Below are 23,266 nucleotides of genomic sequence, written 5' to 3'. Positions count from 1 at the left end.
CACCTTGTTCTCAGTATGTATTATGGCAGAAATGTGCTTTAGGAACATAAACACAGAGGTTCATTCAAGCTGAACTATCTAGAACATCCTCAAACTGGTTTCCAAGGAGGAGCTGCTGTTGCAAGGCAGTAGTGGCATCATTTGAGGTAAAAATTGAATTTGTCTTTGGAAACTGAGGCCTGGGGCATTACCCACAATGGGATCAAGACATAAAGGATTCACCTCAGCTCTGGTAAAACCTTAGCCCGAGCTAAGGAAACATTTCTTGGTGCTTTAAGGTTTCAAACTGGGGATTGTGCAGCTGTGACTTTCCTGCCTCAGCAGCACAGAGGTTGTGCAAGCACAGTCCTGGTTCTACATCTGCTTTATTTCCCAATGTTTGTTGCCTAAAAGCCAGGGCTGGAATGATTTGGGAGCACTGTGGGGTGTGAGCAAGGCTGTTAGAAAAACGTGTGTGTTTGGGAAGCCTGAGCTTGGTAAGCAGGGTCAGACTTAACAGGGAAAAAATGGGCTCAGGATTTGGGGATCAGAGCATCCAGCAGCACATTCCTGTTCCTGCTGATCCCCTCTGCCACCTGCAGCAGTGATGGAGCACAGGAATTCCTTCAGGGAAAAAAATCTGGTAAAAATAGTGTGATGCTTTAGGAACCTTTCAGCTGGAAAGAAGGGAATGATTTATCTCCTGGAGAGCTGCACTGTGCCAGTGTCCAGTGCTGGTTTGCAGTTGCAGAGGATTTGCTCCTGCTCTGAACTTGTCCCTCCCTCCAGGAATGCTCTGGGGCTGTTGGGAAGTGCATTCCTGGCCTCTGGAGCAGCCCAGGCACTGCCAGGCACTGGGAGGCATCAAATCCCTCTCAGTTGCAGTCCCTGGGGAAGGGCAGGGATGGAGCCCAGATGGGAGGCACTGATTCATGGCTCCATGGCCGTGTCTGTTCTCTCTGGGGTCCTGGGAACACTCCCTTCCTACTGACAAGCTCCATGACTAAGGATTTCTCATCAATCCAGGTTTTTTCCTGGCATTATCCCCTCCTGGTGCCTTTTACAGTCATTCTGGTCTGTCTGCCTGTCAGATCCCAGGGGATTCTGAGATTTAATTTTCCTCAGATCTATTACTAAGCCATCTATTTAAAGCTTCCCCTGTCTGTCTGCTGTAGTTTCACTGCCAGGAGGGTTTTGTTTCAACATTTGATTTTGGAGGTTGAACTAAAGGCAGGAATTGGAAGCAGGGTCCCTCACTGAGGACTGGAAGGAGAAGTGGAGGGTGAATTATTATTTTTATTTCCCAGGTTCAAACATAAAATTGCAACACCCAAATCTTTGGGAAGCCACAGCTCTTGATTGAGGTGCTGAAATTGCCTTTTCCAGCTTAGGGGAAGCAGAGTGAAGGAGCTGTGGAAATCTCTTCCTCAGGGTGGGAGAGGTCTCAGCCAAAAAATGAAATCACAGGGAAGAGAGGTAACATTCAACCTCTGGACAAGCTGGCAGTGCTGTTAGGGCTCATTCTGACAAAAAAAAAGTGTTCCAGGCAATGCTGGACAAACTGGGGCAAACTGGGATAGTGGAAGTGGCCCTGGCCATGGCAAGGGCTGCAATGAGATGGGGCTTTGAGGTCCCTTCCAGCACAAAGCAGTCTGGGATTCTCCAGTACTAATCAACACTGTGCCCAAATACAGCTGTTTATATATATATATATATATAATTTGTATGATTGTATATATTCCTATAAAGAGATCTATATAGTTATATATAATTATATTCATCTGAACCAGAGGTACCCAGATGCCTTTGTGGTCCAGGGAAGAGACATTTATGAAAGGTTTGGTGCTTGCCTCAAGGAGGTCATGGTTGATTTTATATATATATATATATATAAATTTTTTACATATTTATATATATTTATATATTTTATATATTTATATATAAAATACATGTATAGAGTCTCTCTAGATATGTATAGTTATAAATATGTATACATTATTAATCTGTCAATATAGATTTTATGTATACATAAAATATCCATATATAGATTTTATATACCCATATATACTATGCATATTGATGTCAATATTTTAGATCTATTTTTATATACACATCATAAATATACAGGGGCCCTTGCTCTTCCCTCTTCAGCCCTTTCCACTGGGGATAAATGTCAGGGCTGCTGCATTTCCCTGCCCCCGGGGCCATGCAGAGCTGGCACTTGTGGCATTGTCCCTGTCCCCGGGACAGTTTCCAACAGCCCCCGTGTGGCTGCGGTGTCCCTGGGGCACACCTGAGCCCACAGCGGCACCTCCCAGGCCCCAGGCTGGGCACTCACGGCTCTCCAGCTGCTGTTTGTCACCTCGGGAGGAACAAAGAGCTCTTCAGCTGCCCCGAGGGGGCTGTGCCCATTGTGCTGCAGCCACAAACCCCGGCTTTCAACCCCATTCATCTGTGTGACAATGATCTGAGCAGGGCCACAGCACCTGCTCCTCACTCTGATCTTCTCATTAACTCTTCATGAGGGCCTGGGGCTCTTTACATGGTGTAGATACCACGGAATTCAAATAATCCACTTTAAATCCTGGAAATTCTGAATTAATTACAGCTGTGAAAGGCAAGAAAATCCACCTCAGTCACTTGGGCCAGCAGAAAGCAGGAGCTGCTTTACAGAATGAGAGTCAGGGTTGAGCCATGCAGGTGCTGTGAGAGGAGCACATCTGCTTTCTCTTGGGACAGAAATCCACGTGGAGCTGCTAAAAGTGTTCTTTTCAGCCCAGGGCAGGGGAACAGGTACCTGCAGCAGCTGCTGCTGCCCACCAAGCACCTCCTCACTCCATGAAAAACAGTCCAGGTACAGGTGGCAATCATTTATTCAGCTTAAACAAAGATATTCTTTAAAAAAATAATCAATAAATAAAGCAGACATCACCAAGGAGACACTGGATGGAGTGGAGAACCCTCAGGAAGATCAAGCAGAGCCCCCAGCACTGTAGAGCTGCTCTCCAGAGCACAAAGCAGGACAGTGTGGAGGGCCTGGCTGCCCACAAACAACCCTGCCTGGGGACAATGCCCTATTCATGGCCGTGGCATTTGTCCCTCCCCACACAAAACACCACTGTTGGCAACAGGCCTGTGGCTGTTCTTTGCTTTTCACCCCTGGCAAAAGTGCTAAAGTCATGGATCCAGTCTTGCAGCAGCAGGGGAGCTCCACAGCAGCAGCAGCAATGCCTTGGGACAAGGGGGGAATTCTCTGCTGCTTTGCTGTGCCACAGGTGCAAATCCCTCCTGGCCCTCTGGAGATCCAGGGGCTGGGCCAGGGGTGTTCAGTAAATCCCAGAGTGGGATTTATTTATCATCTCATTCCAACAGGGACACCTTCCACTGTCCCAGGCTGCTCCAAGCCCTGTCCAGCCTGGCCTTGGGCACTGCCAGGGATCCAGGGCAGCCACACCTGCTCTGGCACCCTGTGCCAGGGCCTGCCCACATTCCCAGGGAACAATTCCTTCCCAATCTCCCATCCAGCCCTGCCCTCTGGCAGTGGGAAGCCATTCCCTGTGTCCTGCCCACACAAAAATCCCTCTCCCTCCTTTTCAGGCCCTGGAAGTGGCTCTGAGGCTGTTCTGGGTGAACACCCCCAGCTCCCTCAGCTGAATCTGACATCCCAGCCCCTTTCCCAGTGATTAATAGCCAGCACCCCACTCCTTATGGGATGTACTCCTTCAGACATTCCAGTTTCCCAGTTACCCTCTGCCCTGTTGCAAACCACATTTGGGGTTTTTATGTCAGAAAAAAAAGTAATTATCCTGAAAACCAAGTTATCAGCTAAAGTGCAGGAGCCCTGCAGTGAGAAGCACACATCCATTTTCAGCACAGCCTGGAAGGATTCTCCCCAACCTGCACCAACAGTAACAAATCCAGTCTTGGAAAACAGTGCCTAGAAAACGTCACCAGCACTTCCATGAGGTGCCATGGAAAAATCCAGAACTAAGGCCTGTTTTGTGTCACTAATTCTGCATAAGAGAAGCCTCATCCCTTCCCCAGCTACATCATCCTTCCATCAGCACAGCCAGGACAGTCCCAGGGCTGTCCTTTGGCTACTGAGAAAAGAAGCACAAACCTTTAGAAAAATACAATGCAAGAAAAAATTTGAGATAAAAATATAGACCTTTGGTTAAAAACCATCCCTTTAACGAGTCCTTTATAACTCAGCTAGAACAGAAAAGCTTCACCTCGACTCAACAGTAGTAAAAATTAGTTCTAAACTTATTTTCTAACCCAAAGGACTCTTTCTAAAACCTCAGTAATTTTTTTCCCCCAAGATTTACACATTTGATGTTCATTATTTATAGGGATTGTTATATCTGCAGCAATAAACTATAGAAATTTTCCACGGAGAGAATGTTTGCAGCACAAGCTCCTCCACCAACAGTCTTTCAAGAAAAAAAAGAACCCAGAACACCTAGAAGTTGTTAATTAAAGAACCGTTGAAACATGTAGTTCTCATCAGATACCAAGTAGCCAAACTTCTTGTAGAAATCCACATTTTTGGGCAGACACTCCAGAGTGATTTTGTAACAGTTCAGTCTCTTACTTAGCAAGGTGAGGGTCGACGTTAATCTGGAAAAGACAAAAAAATCAGCAGTTAAATGCAGGGTCAGTGAATATTTCATGAGTTTTATTATCACAGCCACAACACTGAGGGCTGACAGCCCTCTCTGTGTTTTCCTGCAGATCATTTTCTGCCCAGCTGGTGATCCCTGCTGGCTGAATTGTTCCCAGGTGCTTGGCAGCAAGGTGTGAGGTGTAAAGGGATTCCTGGTAAAGGTGGGCAATACTCACAGTTTTCCAAGCTGCTTCCCTCTGCACTCCCCGCTGACCACCACATCTTCTATCCTGCCTCTCTGAAAACACAGGCAGGTGTTTGTTAGCCCTGCAGCTGCCCCTGGAACTGCCCCTGCAGCTCCCTGTGCTCACAGCCTGCCTGGGACTCCCAGCCCTCCTGGGCATCCTCAGCCATCTGCTCTGTCAGAGGCACGGCTGACTCCTGCCAAGGCTCACTGGCACAATGGCACAGACCTCCAAGGGCTCCCTTTCCTTAGGAAAAGCCAAAGCCTCCTTTTGCTGCCAGCTCAGCATTCAAGGATGTGATATATTTTTTTAAATACACAAAATACTTGATATTTTTAAATACATTTTTTAAATATTTACATTTTTAAGGTTGGAAAAGCCCTTCAAGACCATTGAGCCCAACTGTTCCCCAGCACTGCCAAGGCCACCACTGACCCGTGTCCCCAAGTGCCACATGGATTTTAAATCCCTCCAGGCATGGGGAATCCAGCCCTGCCCTGATCAGCCTGTACAGGCCTGGACCACCTTTTCCACAAGGAAATTTTCCCCAATATCCAACCCAAACCTCCCCTGATACAACCTGAGGCTGTCACCACCCAGTAACACCATAAAACCAACGCACCCAGAGTCAGGGCCAGGATCTTTTCCTCCCTCCCCAGTGCAGATTTACCTTGGCACAGGAGTGAGTGAATTTGTGTTCTATAACCAGCGTTGCCGTGGCGACGATCTGCCCCAGGTTGGTGTCCTCCACCACGGTCACGTAGTAATCTCCAGACCTCTTCATGTGCTCAAAGGTTTCTGTGGGAGCAGGCACAGTGTGGAACAGGCAATTCAGGCTGAATTGGGGTTCCTGTTCACCACAGTGAACCCCAGTTCAAGCTGGTATTTGCAGCAGTGTCTGACTGCAAATCGCTGTGGGATCACAGGGACGATGCACCCAACGCTCCAGAAAATGAATGCCCCAGGAAAAGCAGGAGTTACACAAATTCCTTTTCCTTATTTTCCCAGAAAAGCCTCCTTGCTGAGCTGCTCTGCACATGGGCACTGCAGTATCCAATCATGGAATGCTCTGGGCTGGAAGGAGCTTAAAGCTCATCTCATTCCACCCCCTTCACAATGGCAGAGACAACTTCCACTATCCCAGGCTGCTCCAAGTCCCTGGCCTTGCACCTCCAGGGATCCAGGGGCAGCCACAGCCACTCTGGGCACCCTGTGCCAGGGCCTGCCCACCCTCACAGGGAGGAATTTCATGGAAAGGTTTGTCCAGCCCTGGCACAGCTGCCCAGGGCAGTGGTGGAGTCCCCATCCCTGGAGGGATTCAAAAGCTGTGTGACCCCTGGGGACATGGATTAGTGTTGGGTTTGGATCAGATCCTGTGATTCCCTGAATCCCTGAGCTGCCTGTCTAGCCTGGGAGGAGGATTTACAGGGGACCTAAAGTAGGTTCAAAGAGAGCTGGAGAGGGATTTTGGTCAAGGGCTGGAGGGAGAGCACCAGGGGAATGGCTACCCACTGCCAGAGGGCAGGGGTAGATGGGATATTGGCAAGGAATTCTTCCCTGAGAGGGTGATGAGGGGCTGGCACAGGGTGTCCAGAGCAGCTGTGGCTGCCCCATCCTGCAGAGTGTTCCAGTCCAGCTTGGAGGGGCTTGGACCAACCCAAATAATCCATCCTACCAGCTGTCTAAAGCTCAGTCTAAAAATCAGTTTCACAATTTAGGCAGCAATTTAAGCAGCCCTTGGGGATAGCTGCAGCTGGATGCAAGGCTGAGTGCCCAGGGGAGCTGAACTCATCCCTCCCTCTGGCATCAGGCACTCAGGAGCCTCACACCTGAGCAGCTTTGCTGTCAGCATCCTCTGATTGCCTGCAAGCCCTGTGGAAAACCAAGGAATGATGAGGTACTCACTGATGAACTGCTCCGGGCTCACCACTCCTGTTTCCGTCAGCTGACCCAGAACCTTAAAAAAGCCTGGCAGGAAAGGAGGGGGAAAACAACTCTCAGTGAGGGACAGACACACAACCAGCTCCAAACAGCAAGGAACAATCCAACACAGCTGTTTGGAGAGGGACTGTGGCACCACCACATCACAAGGGGATGGAAAAATGGTGAAGGATTGGCTAAAGCTCAAGTGAGCCTGGAATAATGAGTGCAAAGCAATCTTTTTATCCAAATTGCAGAACTGAAGGAGAATTCATGCACCAAGATGCTTGTTCATGTTGTTTTGGTATTAAAGGCTATAGTATGAACAACTGTGCTCCCTCCCCAAAAGCATGGTGAATGGGAACTTGTGGATTATTTGGAAGATTTTACTTAAATTTTAAGATTAAAACAGTAAACCAAATTTTCAGGGTCACTCAGTACAGCACCAATCCATGATGCCAAAAGCTCAAATTCAGGGATGTGGTCACACAGGACAAACCAGGACATGGTCACAGCCCCAAGGCTACCAGAGCCCAAGGGATGTTAGGACAAGGCTCAGAGTGGCACTGCTGGGGTGTCCTGTGCAGGCTCAGGGGTTGGACTCAATGATCCCTGTGGGTCCCTTGCAACTCAGGATGTTGTAAAATTCCATCAAATTTTTTACTGATAAAAATAACCCAAATCAGGGAAAATGAGCAATCCCAATCCACTGAGAGCTCCTCCAGAAACACAAGTTACCAACTCAGCTCCCAGTGTAATTTCTGGCAATAATAAACCAAGATTCTACCTCGATTTACATCAGCTGTGCAGAGTGGCCTCAGGACCAGCCCATCCCCTGGATCCAGTGGAGAAATGGCAGGAGAAAAGGTCGTGGTGTTCTCACTCCAGTCGAGTTCCTGCAGGATGCTGGGGTCGAACATGGGCGTGTCATCGGGCATCACGGTGGCCACGGGCATCATGGCTGCAAGCAGAGACCTGCAATGCAATGGAACAGGCAAGGCATGGTTCAGATTCTAACTGAGCTGTTCCCCCTGCAGCATGCCATGGGGTGTGCCTCAGGGGTTTCCAGGAAGGTGAATACACTGCTGGTCACTTTATCTGCTCAGCCTTCACCAGAGCAGGGCCAGCACATGGAGCTCCTGTGTTTGTCCTGGCACAGGCCAGGATAAACAACACCTCAGAGGAGGGGATTTCCCCCCTCTGGGAAGCAAAGCATCACTCCCAAGAAACCTCCCAACAACCTGCCCAGCCCTCACCTGCACTCCTGTTCAATTTCAACCCTGCATTTTTTCCAGGCAGTCCCACCCCACAAATATTTCCTGCCTGGGGCACAAGGTGCCACGTCCCCCAGCGGGTGATGGCACAGGCACAGCCCCTCCTGTTTGCTCTGTGTGTTTGCAGAGCCCAGCTGCCAAGCACAGCCCCACAGCGGCCATGACACAGGGCCAAGGTGACAGTGAGACACCTGTTAATGATTGAAGAGACTGGGTTCTTCTGGGTGACAAAGGGAGGCATCTTCCTTATTGCAGTCAAGGTTGGGCAGGGCTTGGAGCCACCTGGGACAGTGGAAGGTGTCCCTGCCCATGGCAGGAGGTGCAATGAGGTGGGCTTTAAGGTCCCTTCCAATTCTGGAATCCTATGATAAATCCTATGATAAATGAAAATAAATTCTTATTCTGTCCCCTGCAGAACACCTGGTCAGGGTTCTGGTATGAGCAGAGCTCATGAAAAGTTCCAATTTTTTAATAAATCTTCAGATTGCCTTAGCTGCACCATGAATACAGCAGTCACACACTAGTGGTCAGGCTAAACAGCAGAAAGAAAAAAGTGTTTGGGATGACACTTTTTAAAATAAAACACCTCACACAGAATGTTTGCTGTGAAGCATCACAGTGTGTAATCAGCCTCAAAAGTGAAAGTGGCTCCAGAAACCCAACTGAAATTTCTTCACTAAAAAAAAAAAAAAAACCCAACACAAAATCTTTTTTTATGCCACCTGCTGGTACACACTGGCCTTTGAATCCCAGCTCTCACCCTAATTTTGCAAATAAAAGTAAAAGCATTTGCTGTTACAGCAATTCAACAGCAACACAAACTCTCGTCCTGTGTGAATTTTCAAAATGAAACAGCAGGAAAGATGAACTGCAAAGAGAAACATTCCTACAGATTTCTCTGTTCCTCCAGCTCAACAAGCCCAATGTCACTTTTCCTCTGTCCCCCAGAATTCCCAAGTGTCCATATCAACATTCAAACAGTGTACAGAATAAAGCAAACCTCAAACTCCAGCTCAGGGTTACAGCACACCAAGGGAAAAGCACAAAGGGAAAATCAAATTTCCAATGCTCTATGAGCAATTAGTGACCAACTAAGAGTCACTTTCCCAACTACTTCCGGCACAGCTGGAGCAGGATAGAGTTGCAAGTTATGCTCGTTTTCTGGAGGCAGGAATATGAATTAGGGTAATGTCAATTAAAAATAAGAAAAAGAGATTAAGACACAGGGAAGGAGAGCTCAGGCCTGTGGGTCGTCCTGGTCCCCACAAGTGTAGGGAGCAGGGTATGGCCAGGGACCCCCTGAGCTGAGCTGCCACCCCAGGGGACACCCCCAAACCCCCAGGGAGGGTCAGTGGGGGCCTGGCCAGACCTTTGCCAGCCCCCAGTTTTGGGGTGACAGAGCCCAGCCCTGCCCCTGGAGGGTCCCCAGGGCTTTCCTCAGCCGAAGCAGCCCCTTGGGACACACCAACCTCTCGAGGGGCTCCCCCACCTCACACAGGGCCCCGTGAGGGGATCCCCTCATCACGGAGCCCTTCGAGGGGGTCTCCACACCTCACACACAACCTCGGGGGGTCCCACACCCCCTAACCCGCTCTCTCGGGGGGTCCCTACAGCTCAAGCTGCCCCTCGGGGGTAGGACCCTTCCCCAAACCAGCCCCTCAACTCACACACGCCCCGCTGAGGGCAGCTCTCACTCCATCCGCAGCCCCTCGCTGGAGGTGCATCCCGCTGCCTCACACACAGACCTTCGGGGCGGTCATATCAATCCCTCACACACACATAGCCCCTCGGTGGTGTCCCCACAGCGCCCCTGAGCTGCAGCAGCCCCCCGGGGGTGCGACCCATCCCCAGACCGACCCCTCAGAAGAGACCCCGACCCCTCAGAGGGGACCCCCCCCCAATCCCTCCCGCTTCCCCTCAGGGCCCCGCTGCCCGCACTCACCCGCGCGCGCCGGCCCCGCCGCACGCGCCGCACGGACGTGGCAAGCGGTGGGCGGGGCCATGCCAGGCCCGGCGCGCGCGCGCGCCCGCCCTCCCGAGCGCAGCCAATCGCAGCCGACCGCAGCCGATCGGAGCCAATCGCCGCTGAGCTCCGCCCTCCGGTCACGCCCCCACTCAGCCCCTCAGCCGGCCTCGCGACCTTTAGGGCCCGGCTCGCTGCCTCGCGCGGATTGGGCGGGAGCGCTGTGGACACGCCCCTGCCTCAGAGAGGCCACGCCCATCCCGCCCCCCTCGGGGCCCCGCCAAGATGGCGGACGGCGCCGTGTATTGATTGAGGGTCCTGTCCGGGCTCGGTGCTCCCGCCGCTCTTCTCCCCTCCTGAAGGGTCTTTTCACCCTCCTAGAAGTCCTAGTGGGCTCTTCGAGGGGAAGGGTGAAGGCAGCGAGACACGACACAAGCACACACCCCTTGGACCCCCTCAGAGATGCCAAGGCTGAGGCATTTGATGGGTTTGGAATTTTAGAATCATGGAATTCCAGACTGGGTTGAGTGGGAAAGGACCTTTAGAGATGATCTTGTTCCAGCTCCTGCCATAGCAGGGACACCTTCCACTATCACAGGTTGTTCCAAGCCCTGTCCAACATGGCCTTGAACATTTCCAGAGATCCAGGGCCAGCCACAGATTCTCTGGGCGCCCTCTGCCTTTCCACCCTCACAGGGAAGAATTCCTTCCTAATATCCCATCTAAACCCACCCTATTCCAATTTAAAGCCATTATCTCTTTTCCTGTCCCTCCAGGCCCTCACTTTGATCGTTTTTATCTCAGTGGGATTTTTTTTGGAGGCTCCATTGCTCTGCTTGGACAAGACCTGCGCTGGGATGGGCCTTGTTCAGCATCCAAGGCTTACAGCCTCCATGAGTAAGGGTTTAAATTAATTTTCAATAAAAAAACCCAACTTTGGGATCATCTCAAGAGACAGTTTTACGAATAGCTGAGGTCAGGGCACGCATGTAGCCTGCAGCAGGAGAATTGGTGAACGCAATAATTACACAAAACGCTTCTGAGACATGATTCTCATTTTCCATGTGTCTCCCCTGTTATTTTACCATCAGAATGAATCATTCTGTAACCATGGAAACAATCAACATTCCATATTTTTTGACTTCTTCGGGCCCAGAGTGACCAGATGACACACACCGACCTTCCCTGGTCCAGGCACACCCAAAATCTGGGGGCGAAGCTCAGATTGCAGCCAGATGAACCACTGCAATATTTAACCTTTTATTGGGAGGGAAAGGCACAAACTGGGCTGTGAGTCTCCCCTCCTATCCCTTCTCATTTGTTTTGAGGGATTCAGAGAAGTGGGAATGTCCCATCCATGCTAAAAATGAATATTTATTGTGCTGCTTTGCCTGCTTGAACAGGGACACAGGGAGTGTGGACACATTTCCATGGTGTGAAAAATGCCAGCCAGAGGTTTAACTTAACCCCCACCACAGTGCCTTTTCCTGGATGGAAACATTTTATGGATTTGAGGTAGATTTTACATTTTGTGTAAGAAAGAGTGGAAAGTCAATGCTTTCTAAAACCAAAACCCTGCCATAACAAGGCCATGACCACATGGGGTCAGCCCAGCTTTCCCCACTGAGGCTCAGGGCAGAGTTCCTGCACCTGCAGCTGGAACTCAGCGACTTTTGGACAATTCTCCTCCAGGAGCATCCTCCCAGTTTCCAACAATGGCTGTGGAGGGATATCGTTGTGAAAAATGTGTATTTTATGATTGGCTTTTCGCAAATATTCAAATGAATATTATATGTGTTCTGTTAGAAAGTGATGCTGTATTAATTCTCTTAAGTGGTGTGTTAAATATAGTTTTAGGTTATTAAAAATGTTAAAATAGAAACTATGCTATGTAGGATACTTTTTTTAAAGAAAGGACTCGCAGTGAGACAGCAGCCACAGGACACCTGAATCTTTCAGAGAAAGAGAATTTATTGCTCCATTATCAGGAGAAATGAACTTCTTCCTGCCTCAAAGATGCTGTCAGGATTCAGAGGAAGAAGTTGACATTGCTCAGACAGAATCCTGTGTTGGAATGGAATTTCTGCATCATGGATGAGGTGTATGAATATGCAACAGGCTGTTGTTTTTAAGGGTTAATCCTCTGCTAACGTGGGGCCTTTTTTGGGCTCGTGCTGCCCAGAAAAGGTACCCGGACTGTCTGTAACTCTTTGTCTCTATTGTCTCATATTGTCCTAATCCAAATTGTCCAAATTATTATTACTCTAATTCTATTGCTATTTTTATAACCATTTTATTACTATTAAACTTTTACAATTTTACAAACAAGTGATTGGCGTTTTTCACATCCTGACCCAGCAGGTGCATCTGCCCTGTGGGATTTAACAGCTGAGCAGTGCACTCTGTGTGTGCATCTCAGTGCTCCTGTGCAGCAGTGGAATGTTGAAAAACGAGGGGAAAACCCTTTATTTTGGTTAAAACTCTCGCTCTGCCCCAGCAAGGCTGTTTGTCAGTCCTGGAGACCAGTGCTGTCCTGTTCCCCAGCCCAGGTGCTGACAGATCTTTTTGCACATGGATTTTGTAGCAGCAAGAGTCTAAACCAGAGCAGGGGAATGAGGTGGATGGGAAAACCTTCCTTGTCATTCCAGGCCCTTGTAAATAGTCTTTCTCCATGTTTTTTGTAGGTTCCCTTCAGGCACTGGAGGCTGCAATTAGTCACCCTCAAGTCTCTTCCAGGCTGAACAATCCCAGTTCTCCCAGCCTTTCCTTGGAGGGGAGCTGCTCCATCCCTCTGATCACCTTGGACTCGTTCCAACAGCTCCATTACATTGATTGGTGTTCCAGGATGAGAAAAACTGAATCAGGGATCAGCCACTTTTGCTGAGTCCACACATGAAATGGGCTTTGCTGAGCAGGGACAGGACCCAGGGAAGGGCTGGAGCTGTGCCAGGGGAGATTTAGGTTGGATATCAGGGAAGGTTCTTCCTCCAGAGGGTGCTGGCACTGCCCAGGCTCCCCAGGGAATGGGCACAGCCCCGAGGCTGCCAGAGCTCCAGGGGGCTTTGGACAGCACTGCCAGGGATGCCCAGGGTGGGATTGTTGGGGGGTCTGGGCAGGGCCAGGAGTTGGACTCTGATGCAGAGTTGGACCCTGCACAGAATTCACAGAATTCACAGAATTCACAGAATTCACAGAATCACTGGGTTGGGAGAGACCTTCAGGATCATGGAGTCCAACCCAGCCCCAACAGCTCAGCTCAACCCTGGCACCCAGTGCCACATCCAGGCTTTGTTAAACACACCCAGGGATGGGGACTCCACCACCTCCCTGGGCAGAACATTCCAGAACTTTATCTCCCTTTCTGTAAAAAACTTTTCCTGCTATCCAGCCTGGATTTCCCTTGGTGCAGCTTGAGGCTGTGTGCTCTGGTTGTGTCAGTGCTGCTGGAGACAGAGCCCAGCCCCAGCTGAGCACAGGCACCTTTCAGGAGCTGGTCCTTGGGGGTCTCTTCCAGCTCAGATATTTTATAATTTTTTCCAAGCCAACAAGGATCCACAGCTCCCTGGTATCTCTGAGGCCAGGATTTCTGAGGGGAAAGTTGAAATAACACCTTTCCACTGTTTCCTCATTTCCATCTCCTCTCCACCATTTCCACTGTGACATTTTCGGTTGCAGTGGGGAAAAAAAACCCCAGACTCCAGCAAAGTCATCTCCTTTGGCTGCTCTGGATTTGTCAGCAGGGAAATTGCAAACCCATGACCGAGGGACAGCCAGAAAGATGGGAAGGGATCCATGCACTTGTTTGATGTCAATGTCAGAGCCTGAGCACACCCTGCTTTATGAGGGGAGAAAAAGTGCTCTCCTTTTCCTTTGGCTGCATGACACAAGGCAGGAAGAGCAGAGGAATCCTTGCCACAATAAAAGTGTTTACATTCTGTTTTGGAAACATGCTCAGGGCTTGGAATAGCCAGGGATTAGCCTCTTTGGCTCTTTTAACCTCTCACAGACAGGGCTGTATCCAGCCACAAACAAATCCTAAGGGGTGGAAATGTCAGAAGAGCTGCACAAACCAGCTCCAGGCACGTGGATTTTGCAGAGGATGTGGTGCCTGTTTATCTCCTGGAGAGAAAGATGCTGCTGTGTCTCCCCAAGTGTTTCCTGCAGACAGATAATGAGATACTAAATATCTGCTCCAGCTTAATAAAGTCAAGAGGAAACCTGGCAAAGCTCTGCTGCCATCCAGATGGCCTCCTGGGCCTGGAAAATGGCATTTCCTTGGGCTTTGGGATAGTGGTAGTGCAGTTATGGAAGGAGAAGTGCATCTGGACCGTGTCTGCCTCTCTGGAAATAATTATCCCATCTTTAACCAAGCAGCCAAATGTAATTTAACTGCCCAGAAGGTCTTTGGGAGCCACAGGGGTGTTGGAGCCCCAGCCTGCCATCCATGGAGGCTGGGAGTGTTTGGTGTCTTCAGGTTTTCCCATCTTTCCTGCCCATGTCCCAGACCCACTTTTTTTAAATGGAGAAAATCCTTACCTAAAGCTGACAACATCTCCCCTAATTAATGCTCCAATATCCTGCCTCAGAGTCCAAGTCAAGGCTTTAAAAATACAACAGAAATGCTCCAACTTAATTATGGTTCTCACCCTCCTTTGGATGAGGCTGTTTTATGGGAAGTTATAAAGTATCAACTCATCCCAAAAAATTGGAGCTGGCATCAGATCCAGCACGAATCTGGCCTTGGGGTGAGAAATGGGGGATGAAGCCCAAATGGTGCCTCTGATCCCAAAATGCTGCAGGTCCTGGGTGTGCACATTGCAGTGACCCTGGAGATCTGGGCTAAAAGGACATTTTCTCATCAGCCACAGGCAGAGCACGTGGGATGACAGATCTTCTGTACAAAATGAGCACACTGTGGGTTCCACAGGCTGTTTTTCTGGATTAGTGAGTAAATAGCAGCTTTTGCCTTTTCTCCTTCCACCAAGGTGGCACCAAGATGGCATTTGCCCCACGCTGTCACCTGGTGTCCCATCAGTGGGACACTTAAGGAGTGCTGTGTTCCCCAAAGCTCCATTAAATTCAGATGGAAGCTTCTCCAAAGGAAATACAGCCCTGATGCCTTGCCCTCCTCTTCCATGGGTATTGGGGGATATATTTAAGGGATATATTTAAGTGTCCCAAGGGAAGGACTTGAAGAATCTTCTGTGTGAGAGCAGTGAGGGGCAGCTGTTCCTGAGGGGGGAAAGGGACAGGTGGGATCTGAGCCAGCCATGGGATCACTGGGAACTGGTGGTCTCAGACACACCCAAGGGACAGAGCATTCCAACTGAACTAGGGAAGGTTGAGATTAGAGATTAGGAAGAAACTTTTCCCTGTGAGGGTGCTGAGGCACAGGTGCCCAGAGCAGCTGTGGCTGCTGGAAGTGTTCCAGGCCAGGCTGGACAGGGCTTGGAGCAGCCTGGGACAGTGGAAGGTGTCCCTGCCCATGGCATGAGGTGGCACTGGATGGGTTTGGGAGTCCCTTCCAACCCAAACCCTTCTTTGGTGCCACAATTCTGTGCCCATGCCATTGCTGTCCCAGCGATCCCTCCTCTGTGCCAGGATGGGGAATGTGCTCAGCCCTGCTTTCCCAGTCCCTTTTCCCTCTAGGTGGAGTTATTTCACATCAGATTTCAGCTCCTTCCGTGCCTGGAGCTGCTCCTGCAGCCGTGCAGACAATGAGGGATCCCTGCCAGTGCCTGGGTGCTTCCCTGGAATGGAGTGACCTGAATTTAATGAAGCCCAGAGTTCCTCTGAGAGCTGGCACGAGGTGCATGCTTGGGATGGGAAAGGTGAGCTCTGCTTCGGGGGGTGTGGACCAGGGGAGGACGGGGGGGTCCCTCAAAATGAAAGGAAAATGATTAATCAGGGATGCTCCATGGAGCATCTTGCCTTAATTCTGCTTGATGAGCTTTTCCTCCTCTGTCTTACCTTGTGGCACAGGTGTAGGGGAGGAAGAGGAGGCAGGAAATCCTGCAGGGTTGTCTTTGAACTCTGACTAATTAGTGGCATCATTTGGATTGACTTGGTCACAGAGGGCTTGAAGGAGAATTTGAGACTTGGAGGTTCCAGGTGCTCTCATTTTCTGTGGGCATTTGGGACAGTGTGGGTGCTGGGGGAGCAGCTGGGGCCAGGCTCTTCCCTTTGCTCCAGAGGCACATCCACCCTGGCTCTTCATCTCCTCACCAGCAACATTCCCTGCTCTCACTCCAGTTCTCTTCCAGGATCTGCCACTGCAGTGCTTTGCAAGATTTACAATTTCCCTGTCTCAGACACATTCCCACCCTCTCCTCCAGTTTATGGGAAGGGGAAAAACATTCAGGAGATAAAGCAGCTGCCCACAGCCATCAGCTGGAGCCTGTGGCTCCTCCTGAGTTCCAGGGAGCCCCTGGTTGTAAGGCTGCATCCTTGGAAGGGGCTGGCACAGGGTTCCCAGCTGGGAGGTGATGTGAATCAGATGTGGTCCCTCCAGAGGGCCACCCAGGGTGGGACACAGCATGGATGGGGGCTGGAGGTGGCCTGGGGGTAGGCCTGTCCCCCTGGAAGCATGGGCAGCCTTCTCCCCAGGTTTGCCATTCCCAAGAGCTCTCCTTGCCCTCACTGCCTCATCAAGGGAAAAGCAAAACTCACAAAACTCTTTCCTCAGGGTCCCAGCAGCTCTTTGCCCTCCTACCTAAATCTGCTGAGAGCCATGAGGGATAGCAGGAATCTGTTTTTTCCCAGGTGAGGTCTGGCCATCCCTGCCCTTGGGTGAGCAGGAATTTGATGGGCTCATTCCACTGGGACCAGGATCCCATCTCCCACTGGTGGGGGAGAGCTCAAACCTGAGCTCAGGGGGCTCAAATGCTCTGAAACAAAAGAAGGTGTGGAAAAGAGGCCAAGTTTAGATGGGATATTGGGAAGAAATTCCTGGCTCAGGAGTGGTGAGGCCCTGGCACAGGGTGCCCAGAGAAACTGTGGCTGCCCCTGGAGCCCTGGAAGTTTTTGGTGCCAGGTCAGATGGGGCTCTGAGCAACCTGGGATAGTGGAAGGTGTCCCTGCCCATGGAATAAGATGGGATTTAAGGCCACTTTGAACTCAAACCATTCTGGGATTCTGTGATGTTGATGAAGAAATTGCACAAGGGGAACACCAGAGCCACTGCCAATCCCATTCCCTGAGCCCAGTTTGGAGGGCAGAGCAGTGCCTGTCCTTGCACAGCCTGGGATCAGGAGCTTCACTTCTCTGGGCACCCCTGCAGTTCCCCTGTGTCCCCTAAGCTTGTTCCTGAGCTGTTCCAGTGCCTCTCTTTGGGACATGTCCCCAGGCAAAGGGAGCAAAATGGGAGCAAATCCCAGCTGGGATCACTGGTGTGAGTCAAATTTCTGACCCAGATCCTCTCCCATTTCTCACCCCCTTCTCCAGGCAGGAAATCAAAGCCCAGCTCACTCATTAGGGACGGACCAGCTGTTGACCAAAAGCCAAAAATAAAACCCAGAGCAAATGCTTTATTTGCTCAAACTGCTGCATTCTCAGGGGAGGGGGAGTGGGAGTTTTCCAAGCAGAGGCTTCCCACCAGCTGGGAATCTGCAGCTTCACCAGGAGCTGACAGTGCAGGGGAGCTCTGTTACCAGCTCTTTGTCCTAGCTGGGGATCAAAGGGAAAATTTTCTGAATGATTTCAGTGTCTGACAGGATCCTGCCTACTTGAGCCACTGTGAAATGTGGGATTGGCCTTTCTGAGTCACTTGGGAATTTGGGAAATATTTTGCTGCTCCCTCTTCCTCGGATCAGACCAAATGCTGATCACACACTGAAGTGAGCTCCCTGGCAGCTTTTCTGGGATGAATTTGGCATGTTGGGATTTCAAGTCCTTCTTGAACTGGTGTTTCCCATCCTCTCCCCCACAGCCCATCATCAGGGGAAGATCCAGGTTTGCATCCCGAGGGATCGCAGACCTTGGGCCTGGGAAAAGTCCCCGTTTGCATCCTGGAATGATGAAAACCAGACAGGAGAGCTTAAGGGAAACCAAAGGAGCAGTTTCTGGGGGGAGACTGAAGCCTGAAATATGTGGAACAGCTGGAGGGATGCAGGGGATTTCAAAGGGAAGGCTGGGATGCCAATGGAAACGGGAGCAGGCCAGGATCGCACTGGTGCTTACGGGAAGAGCTGTGAGCAGGGGGGGCACTTTATTTGTTTCAGATCTATAACATCCAGCAGATATTTATGGATCTTTTATCTGTTTAGTGCCTCAGGGCTGCAAATCAAAGCACCCGGGGCTCTTGTGAGACTGAAAGCAAACAAATAAAACCCCCACTGGTCTCCAGAAAGGTTTGGAGCCGCAGGAGCGCGGTCACTGATCCGCCCGGATTTCATTAGACCCATTAAAGCACTCCTGGTGCTGTCACTCTGGACTGTGGAGAGCTTTGGATCCTCCCCATCCCTTCCTGCATCGGAGATGAGGGATGATACACCTGGGAAATGAGGCCAGACAGAGCCAGGCACATCCACATCCGTGTGTGCTTCCAGCTCTGCGTCTCTGGCGACGCCGGGTCTGCCTTTCCTGCATCCCTAATCAATTCCAGGAGCATCCCTGCTGGTCCTGAGTGCCCTCAGAGGGTCCCTGTGTGGGGCAGGTCAGGGGGAGAGGTGCTGCTGCTCCCAGCCCTGGGATGCCTGGAGAGGTCGCACAGGGCAGGGCAGGGTCGGGTGAAGCTCCCGCATTGCCCTTGCTGTGAGCACCGGGAATTTGGGAGATCTTTGCTCACAGCCAGGGCAGTGCTGCTGGCCACCCAGGAGCCCCTTCCTGCCTGAGGCTGGAAAATACCCAGTGTGCTTCCCGAGCCACTGCAGTGACTCATCTGCCTTGGGCTGACGAGGGGTTCATTCAAGGAGCTTTTTTCAGCCCCTGCCCACCACAGGAAAGCCCCTGGGGCGGCCATCCCGGGGCGGGAGGAACGGGAGGGCTTTTGGAAACCCACGTGTCTCCTTTTGGAGTGCTTGGGGATCACTTTGTGTTAGAGAAGGATCACAGATTGGTGTTCGTGTTGGAGAAGAATCACAGAATCATGGAATGCTTTGGGTTGGAAAGGACCTTACCCACCATCTCCTTCCAACCAGAGACACCTTCCACTATCCCAGGTTGCTCCAAGCCCCATCCCCTTAACCTTGAACATCTCCAAGGACGGGCAGTGATTGCTCTCCCTCTCCCCACAAACCAGCAGCTCCTCCAAATGTCCCTTTTCCATCAATTCCTGTCAGCAGGATGTCTCCATACCCAGCTCTCAGCCCCTGCCTGCTGCAGGGGACAGCCCTGCTGGGGAGATATTTGATATATTTCATATGTAGATATTTTATGTCTATAGATATTTTATGTCTATAGATATAGATATAGATATAGATATAGATAATATTTTATTGCTGTTTTTAAAAAAATATCTGAGGGTCTGCAAACCTCTCCCGCATCCAAAACTGCGCCGATGCCGCTCCAAACCCGCCCCGGGACTCGCCCATCTGCACGGTATTGAATTACTTGAGGCTTAAAACGCTGTTGGAATCCCAGCCGACCCCCCAGGCCATGCCTGGCTCACACAGGCATCCCAATCCCCTGCTGCATGCATTCAGAGAGGTGCATTTTCAGCCTGGCAGCCGGTTTGCATCAGTACCTTGCCAAAAAGTGATTTATTTTTTCCTTTTCCCCTCCTCAAGGTCCTGGAGCGGGGTCAGCAAGGCAGGAACATCATCCCCCTGGCCCTGCTGCTGTTGGAGGGCTGGAGTTGTCCCATTTTCAGTCATCTCTGCCACTTTTTTTTGTTAAACCGAGGTTGGAGCAGCCGTGTTGGCTTTGAATCTCCCTCCTCACTGTGAGTTTATCGCTGGAAGCTGGAAATAATTCCTCTTTCCCAAGCACAGCCACCGCTTTGTGGATGCCAGGCAGTCTCAGCTTTTCCTCCCCGAGGCTGAGTCACCCTGGGGGCTGGGGACACCCACGGGCTGGCTTCTCCTGGGCTTTGGTTCGGGTTTTAATTTGGATTACTGCTTTGCTTACCCAAAAGAGACAACCACAGCCAGATTTCCCTATGTCAGCAAAATAAATCTCCGTGTTTTCTTCCAGTGCTGGGGCTGCAGGAGCTGGGACTGGCTGTGCCTTGTCTTGCCAAGACCCTCCTCATCCTCTGCTGCTGGCTTTGATGCCCAGACACCCCAAACCCAGCTGTGATTTCCACATCACTGGAAACCCTCCGTGCCCACCACATCCTGGTTTTCCTTTGGCTCAGGATCATGGAGCAAACGACCACAAACCTCCTTGTCCTCTCTGCTGCCTGTCCCTGAGGTGCATCATCCTTCCCTTCCCGTGGGCTCCAGCTCTCCCCATTTCCCTCCTCAATCCCTTTTCCAGTGTGCTCCTCACGCTTCCTTCTCACCCCTGTCCATCCTCAGTGTGTGGCCACTCCTATCTGTGCCATATTTTATCTGGTGTTTCTCCAGATTTTAGGAAAACCACATCATTTTTTTACCCCTCTCTGCTCCAACATCTCATTACCACTTGCATCTTTTCATCCAAGGAGAAAAGAGGTTTTTCATCTAGGAAAGATCCTGGAAAACCCGGCAGAAAACTCCTGAAAAACTCCTTTGGATCACCCCAAACCCCCTGTGACCCTTCCCTGTTTCCTGCAGCCCCAGCAGCGCTTCCCACCCGGCTTCTCCCACCCTCGGGGGCTGTGTGGGGAAGGGTTGACAGCAGCCTCTGCCTTCCCATGGCCCTTCCCCGACCTCCTCTGCTTTTCTGCTCAGCGTTTCCTGCCTCACCACCTCCCCCAGCTCCGGCCAGGCCGAGCCTGCAGCCCTGAAAGCCCTGGGGATGGATGGACTGAGGGCACTGGATCCATCTTTTCTCCTCCCCATCCTGCCTAATCTCAGGGCGATAGGAGGGGAATGTTTTCAGGGAGGCAATAGGTGAATATTTTCAGGGAGGCAATAGGTGAGTGTTTTCAGGGAGGCAATAGGTGAGTGTTTTCAGGGAGGCAATAGGATTGAATGTTTTTCAGGGAGGCAATAGGATTGAATGTTTTTCAGGGAGGCAATAGGATTGAATGTTTTCAGGGAGGCAATAGGTGAGTGTTTTCAGGGAGGCAATAGGTGAGTGTTTTCAGGGAGGCAATAGGATTGAATGTTTTCAGGGAGGCAATAGGTGAGTGTTTTACAGGGAGGCAATAGGTGAGTGTTTTCAGGGAGGCAATAGGATTGAATGTTTTCAGGGAGGCAATAGGTGAGTGTTTTACAGGGAGGCAATAGGTGAGTGTTTTCAGGGAGGCAATAGGATTGAATGTTTTCAGGGAGGCAATAGGTGAGTGTTTTTCAGGGAGGCAATAGGTGAGTGTTTTTCAGGGAGGCAATAGGTGAGTGTTTTTCAGGGAGCCATCCCATCACACACCCAGCTTTGGAGCTGTTCCAGCTGAGATGCTGGTGCTGCCTGCCAGGAGCGTGCTCGCCGCCCTCCGCTCGCGTGTCTCGGAGCTGCCTGGACTTGCTGCATCCCAAAGAAGGAGCCTGGGGGTGTGGGGCAGGACTGGGAGCATCCCTGGCACGTCCTGGGCGCTGCTGTTGGAGTGGGAGGAATTGCCCAGCCCCTCCAGGCCAGCCCTTCCTTATCCTGGGTTTTATGGAGCAAGGCTGCAGCCAGCACTGGGGCACGTGGTGTGAAAGGATCGGTGCAGAAATGGGGAGGGGAATTTTGTGCCAGGGGAGGCTTAGGTTGGATATTAGGGGAAATATCAGGGGAAATTCCTTGATGGAATGATGGTCAGGCACTGGCACAGCTGCCCAGGGTAGCAGTGGAGTCACTGGAGGGATGCAAAAGCTTTGTGGATGTGGCAGTTGGGGACGTGGTTTAATGGTGAGTTCAGCTTAGATCCTGTGATTCCCTCAATCCCTGGGCTGCTTCCCACAGCCTGGCCAGGGAGTGGGATCTAAAGGGGACTCCAGGAGAGCTGGAGAGGGACTTTGGGCAAGTGACAGGACACAGGGAATGGCTTCCCACTGCCAGAGGGCAGGGATGGATGGGAGATTGGGAAGGAATCCTTCCCTGTGAGGGATGTGAGGCCCTGGCACAGGGTGCCCAGAGCAGCTGTGGCTGCCCCTGCATCCCTGGAAATGTTCCAGGCCAGGCTGGACAGGGCTTGGGGCAGCCTGGGACAGTGGAAGGTGTCCCTGCCCTTGGCAGGAGGTAGAGCTCGATGAGCTTTAAGGTCCCATCCAACCCAAACTATTCCAGAATTTTGTAACTTTTTGTTGCTTTTTGGTGTCATTTGTTTCAGCAAACTTGGGAGAAGGCAGCAGAAGGGAGCCCAAGGCTGGCATGGGATGGCTCCATCCTATGGAATTGTTTATGGCCTTTCCATAGCACAGGTAGACCCCAAAAACCAGGAGTGGCAGCTGAATGTTAAATAGAAGATTTGACTTTTATTTAAAATAAAATGTATTTGAACATAATCTTGATACCACGGACTGTGGGAACGCAACACTGGATATTCCTTGGCATTAGGTGGGCACAGGATCCCTCCTCGTTAGCATTAATGTGGGAATGGCTTAATGAACCTGGCAGTCCTGGCTCCAGGGATCAGCTACTGAGGGTGTTGTGGCACAGCTCTGGAATCCCCTTTAACTTAGATCAAAATTTACTGGACTGAAATTGTATTTTTTGTGGGTTTTTTATTCCTTGGTTTGTCCCCGTACCCCTTCCAGACATCCTACAGTTACTGCTGACCTATGCAATATCCTAGCTGGCTTGTGAGACTAGTTACAAAAACTGTACAACTTTATAAAATTTGTGGTTTTTTACATTAGTTACACAAAAACCTTTACTTCATAAACCTTTTACTTCATATTGTAATGAAAAAATTTGCATATCAGAGGCAGAACAGTGACTATGCTGGTGAATACTAAAAGTGTCATAATACAATACGGTGTACAAATAAAATAAAAAAAAAAGACAATATAAATGATTATCAAAAGGCAAGTTAAACAAATAAAACCAAGCTATTACAGACTAACAGAAGATCATCTTCGAGGCCACACAAAACTATCCTCAAAGTCATGTCAGGCACCTTCAGAGTCCTGGTGTAGTGTGAGAGGAGAGATGGCAGCTCTGCTTGGGAGCAGGACGACTTCAAACAGGTCAAATGTACAGAATAAAAACACAAAAAAAAAGGAAATAAAACACTCATGCATTAAACATGATAAATAGACTTCATATAGGTTAG

The 23,266-nt window shown here is 50.5% G+C and overlaps 2 protein-coding genes across 5 annotated transcripts in view; both read right to left on the bottom strand.

Annotated features, from left to right (window-relative positions):
- Positions 1 to 2,834: 2,834 nt before the first annotated feature.
- Positions 2,835 to 10,072, bottom strand: GNPNAT1 (glucosamine-phosphate N-acetyltransferase 1). Its single transcript, XM_054634987.2, has 6 exons — positions 9,967 to 10,072; positions 7,538 to 7,725; positions 6,736 to 6,798; positions 5,501 to 5,628; positions 4,822 to 4,883; positions 2,835 to 4,599 (listed from the first exon to the last, which is right to left on the bottom strand). Exons 2-6 carry the CDS (start codon positions 7,707 to 7,709, stop codon positions 4,452 to 4,454), a joined length of 573 nt encoding a protein of 190 aa, XP_054490962.1. The 5' UTR covers positions 7,710 to 7,725; positions 9,967 to 10,072; the 3' UTR covers positions 2,835 to 4,451.
- Positions 10,073 to 22,446: 12,374 nt separating this feature from the next.
- FERMT2 (FERM domain containing kindlin 2) overlaps positions 22,447 to 23,266 on the bottom strand; it is a 52,581-nt gene continuing 51,761 nt past the window's right edge. For all 4 annotated transcript variants that reach the window (XM_077180868.1, XM_077180869.1, XM_077180870.1 and 1 more), the window contains one exon: positions 22,447 to 23,170. The gene's annotated coding sequence lies outside the window, so the exon portion shown is untranslated. The remainder of the gene's footprint in view (positions 23,171 to 23,266) is intronic.

This window comes from Agelaius phoeniceus, chromosome 6 (genome assembly GCF_051311805.1).
Source record: "Agelaius phoeniceus isolate bAgePho1 chromosome 6, bAgePho1.hap1, whole genome shotgun sequence".
Classification (NCBI taxonomy): Eukaryota; Metazoa; Chordata; class Aves; order Passeriformes; family Icteridae; genus Agelaius; species Agelaius phoeniceus.
The sequence above is the reverse complement of the archived record's forward strand: the minus strand, read 5'-3'. Positions and strand labels throughout refer to the sequence as shown.

Coding starts and splice junctions, on each gene's coding strand:
- GNPNAT1 (XM_054634987.2), bottom strand. CDS start 7,709: ATGATGCCCGTGGCCACCGTGATGCCCGATGACACGCCCATGTTCGAC. Junction 6,799..7,537: donor CACAGCTGATGTAAATCGAG/GTAGAATCTTGG, acceptor CTTTCCTGCCAG/GCTTTTTTAAGGTTCTGGGT. Junction 5,629..6,735: donor GAGCCCGGAGCAGTTCATCA/GTGAGTACCTCA, acceptor CTGCTCCCACAG/AAACCTTTGAGCACATGAAG.